At 38.7% G+C, this 3,803-nt stretch overlaps 1 protein-coding gene across 1 annotated transcript; it reads left to right on the top strand.

The window, feature by feature from the left end:
- Positions 1 to 1,295: 1,295 nt before the first annotated feature.
- Positions 1,296 to 3,797, top strand: LOC112155790 (oocyte zinc finger protein XlCOF6-like). The gene has a single exon (XM_024287728.2). It carries the CDS (start codon positions 1,334 to 1,336, stop codon positions 3,611 to 3,613), a length of 2,280 nt encoding a protein of 759 aa, XP_024143496.1. The 5' UTR covers positions 1,296 to 1,333; the 3' UTR covers positions 3,614 to 3,797.
- The last annotated feature ends 6 nt before the right edge of the window (positions 3,798 to 3,803 follow it).

Here is a 3,803-nt window from a genome sequence, read left to right on the forward strand (position 1 = left end):
ATTGAGTGGTTGAAGACATGTAGATGAAGCATTCATAAAAAGAACATCTGTATAGTCTTATCAGAGGCAGAAATGTGGCTGCTACCACAAACTTTCATGCTTAGAGCAAAAAACAGGATTTATTCCTATAATGTATTTCTAATTGGTTCAGCCTGCTTATCAGATTCTAATGAGAAGTTTACCCCCAAAACGTCAAGTTTCGACACGGAGGGTCCTTTAACTATACATCGAATGAGAATGTGTTGGTGTGACCATGCTGGTGCGATGTTGAAACCTGCTGAGCGCGTGTTTATAAACTGTTGTAGAGCGGCCAGTGTGTAAGCACCTTCTGATGCATGTAAGAATCCTGTTGAGCTGTATTAAAAAAATAATAACTGTTTTAACAAGTAAGCAGCTGGACCCTCTTTTCTGTTTAAAAACAAGACAACCTCGATTTAAGTTTATCACGGCACCCTGGCGGCCGTGGTGCAGCGGTAGGGTGGTCGACTCCTGATCAGAAGCGAGCGGGTTCGACTCCCGCCTTTTCCGCCCATGTGTCAAAGTGTCCTTGGGCAAGACACTGAGCCCCGAATTGCCTCTGGTGGGAGGTTGGCGCCAGTATTTGGCAGCGGAGCCACCACCAGTGTGTGAATGTGTGTGTGAATGGGTGAATGGGTCTGTCACTGTGAAGTACTTTGGGCTCTCGAAGGAGGGTAGAAAGCACTATACAAGCATATGCCATTTATCATTTATCATCAAAGGATACGTCTCCATCTTATTCAGGCTGGAACCTGCAAATGTGCAGCTACAGATGAAGTTATGATGAAATTGTGTTGGTGATTTTACGGAGGAGCTCTATGATTCTGTATGATACGCAACTTATAATGAGCTTTGAAGCTGTGGGATCTCTCATGGCACCTGCCAGACGGCGCTCAGGGCAGACACTTCCCTCCAAGAAGCACATTTGTTTTGAAAATATAAAAAAAACGCCATATTGAGGGGTTAAAGTCCAAGTCAAGTTACAGCTCTTAAAGTCTGAGTTGAGTCTAAAGTCATCAAATTAATGACTCAAGTCTGACTCGAATCTTTTTCATGTGACCCTAGCCCACAACTCTGATGGCTAGAATAGACTCCAGGATTTTTAACACCCCGAAAGGGATTCTAAGGATTCAGAAAAAAGATTCTGAGGATTCAGAAAATGGATGTAAGGATAGATGGATTCTTTAAATTTCAAACAGTATGACGTCTGACTGAGGTGATTTAAATTTTAGTTTGTCACTTAACGGTACAAAAAAAAATAACAGAGCTCAAACTTTCTTGTATTTGTGTCTGTGCAGTCCTCCCACAACAATGGATGATGGAAGAAGAAGGTCTCTGGAACCAACAGAGGAACTTCAGAGTGGAACAAAATGATCCAGAATCTACAGAGACTAAAGAGGAACCAGAACTTCTACAGAGAGAAAAGAAACAGGAGGATCCAGAACCATTGCAGATTAAAGAGGAGCAGGAGGTACCAGAACCATCACAGATTAAAGAGGAACCAACATCTCCACAGATTAAAGAGGAGCAGGAGGAACCAGAACCTCCACAGATTGAAGAGGAGCAGGAGGAACCAGAACCTCCACAGATTGAAGAGGAGCAGAATGAACCACAGACCATTCGGATTAAAGAGACTTTCACCTTGATGGAGATTCCTACTTTTGAGGAACATGAGAAGAGTGAAGCAGATTTAAACAATCAGCTGAGCTTTAATGGAACTGAGAGTCAGAATGAAGAAGGAAACCAACATGAAGAATCAACATCAACTCCAGATGAAGAGACAGAGCCACAGAACAGAGATCAGAGGAAAAGAAGAGACAGAAGTCATGTCCAAAGTGTGGCCATCTCTCACATGTCAGAAAGTCAGTGTGACTCTGATGTTAGAAAAAAGTTCAAGATGAAAACTTTGGTTTTGAAGCACAAACAATCGCCAAAAGAACCAAGACTTTCCTCTGCAGGGTCTGTTAAAAAAACAATAATTCGACATGATGTGTCTTTCCAGATGAGATCTGAGTCTGATGAAAGACCTTATGTCTGTGAGGAATGTGACAGAAAATTTTGTTATGTATCACAGCTCAAAACTCACATGAGAATCCATACAGGAGAAAAGCCTTTTCTGTGTAAAGAATGTGACAGACGTTTTAGTTGCATGTCTAATCTAAAATCACACACGAGAACTCATGCAGGAGAGAAGCCTTTTCCGTGTAAAGAATGTGATAAAAGCTTTAGTTGCATATCTAATCTTAAAACACACATGAGAACTCACACTGGAGAGAAGCCTTTTTTGTGTAAAGAATGTGATAAAAGTTTTAGTCAAATATCAGCTCTTAAAACACACATGAGAACACACACAGGACAGAAGCCTTTTCCGTGTGAAGAATGTGATAAAAGCTTTAGTGTGAAATCTCATCTCAAAGAACACATGATGATTCATACAGGAGAGAAGCCTTTTTTGTGTAAAGAATGTGACAGAGGTTTTAGTAAAGTATCTAGTCTCAAAAAACACATGACAACTCATACAGGAGAGAAGCCCTTTTTGTGTAAACAATGTTATAAAAGTTTTAGCCGCATATTTGTTCTCAACGAACACATGAGAACTCATACAGGAGAGAAGCCTTTTTTTTGTAAAGAATGCAATAAAAGTTTCACTCATAGATCTAATCTCAAAGAACACATGAAAACTCATACAGGAGAGAAGCCTTTTTTGTGTAAACAATGTGATAAAAGTTTTCGTCGCTTAGCTGTTCTCAAAGAACATATAAGGACACACACAGGAGAGAAGCCTTTTTTGTGTGAAGAATGTGATAAAAGTTTTCGTGTGATATCTAATTTCAAAACACACATGAAAACTCACACAGGAGAAAAGTCTTTTCCGTGTAAAGAATGTGATAAAAGTTTTAGTCTGAAGTCTTATCTCAAAGCACACATGATAAGTCATACTGGAGAGAAGCCTTTTTTGTGTAAAGAATGTGAGAAAAATTTTGGTCGCATGTCTGATCTCAAAACACACATGAAGACTCATACAGGAGAGAAGCCTTTTTCATGTAAAGAATGTGATAAAAGTTTTATTCAAATATCTAATCTAAAAAAACACATGAGAACTCATACAGGAGAGAAGCCTTTTTCGTGTAAAGAATGTGACAGAAGTTTTAGTCGCATATCTAGTCTCAAAACACACATGAAGACTCATACAGGAGAGAAGCCTTTTTCATGTAAAGAATGTGATAAAAGTTTTATTCAAATATGTAATCTCAAAAAACACATGAGAACTCATACAGGAGAGAAGCCTTTTTCGTGTAAAGAATGTGACAGAAGTTTTAGTGAAAGATCTAATCTCAAAAAACACATGGGAACTCATACAGGAGAGAAGCCTTTTTCTTGTAAAGAATGTGACCGAAGTTTTAGTCAAATATCTAATCTCAAAAAACACATGAGAACTCATACAGGAGAGAAGCCTTTTTTGTGTAAAGAATGTGACAGAGGTTTTAGTAAAGTATCTAGTCTCAAAAAACACATGACAACTCATACAGGAGAGAAGCCTTTTTTTAAAACTAGGGAAACTCACAGCAGAGGACTTGTGAAGAAAAGACAATAATAGATTAAACTAGGAAGGTTTAACTATTGTGAAAAAACATTTTCCCTAACTTTTAGAGCCAGTTAAAATCAACCTTTAAAAATTGTATTATAATGTTCATTCCTCACCAGAAACAACCCCAAAGTGGTATTTTGATCCATTCAGGCATTTCTGGGTAATCCTCTAAAAATCTCAGATCTGAGCACCAGAC

The sequence above is a fragment of the Oryzias melastigma genome, linkage group LG18 (genome assembly GCF_002922805.2).
Source record: "Oryzias melastigma strain HK-1 linkage group LG18, ASM292280v2, whole genome shotgun sequence".
Classification (NCBI taxonomy): domain Eukaryota; kingdom Metazoa; phylum Chordata; class Actinopteri; order Beloniformes; family Adrianichthyidae; genus Oryzias; species Oryzias melastigma.

Excerpts from the sequence above, each read along its gene's own strand:
- LOC112155790 (XM_024287728.2), top strand. The coding sequence starts at position 1,334 with ATGATGGAAGAAGAAGGTCTCTGGAACCAACAGAGGAACTTCAGAGTG.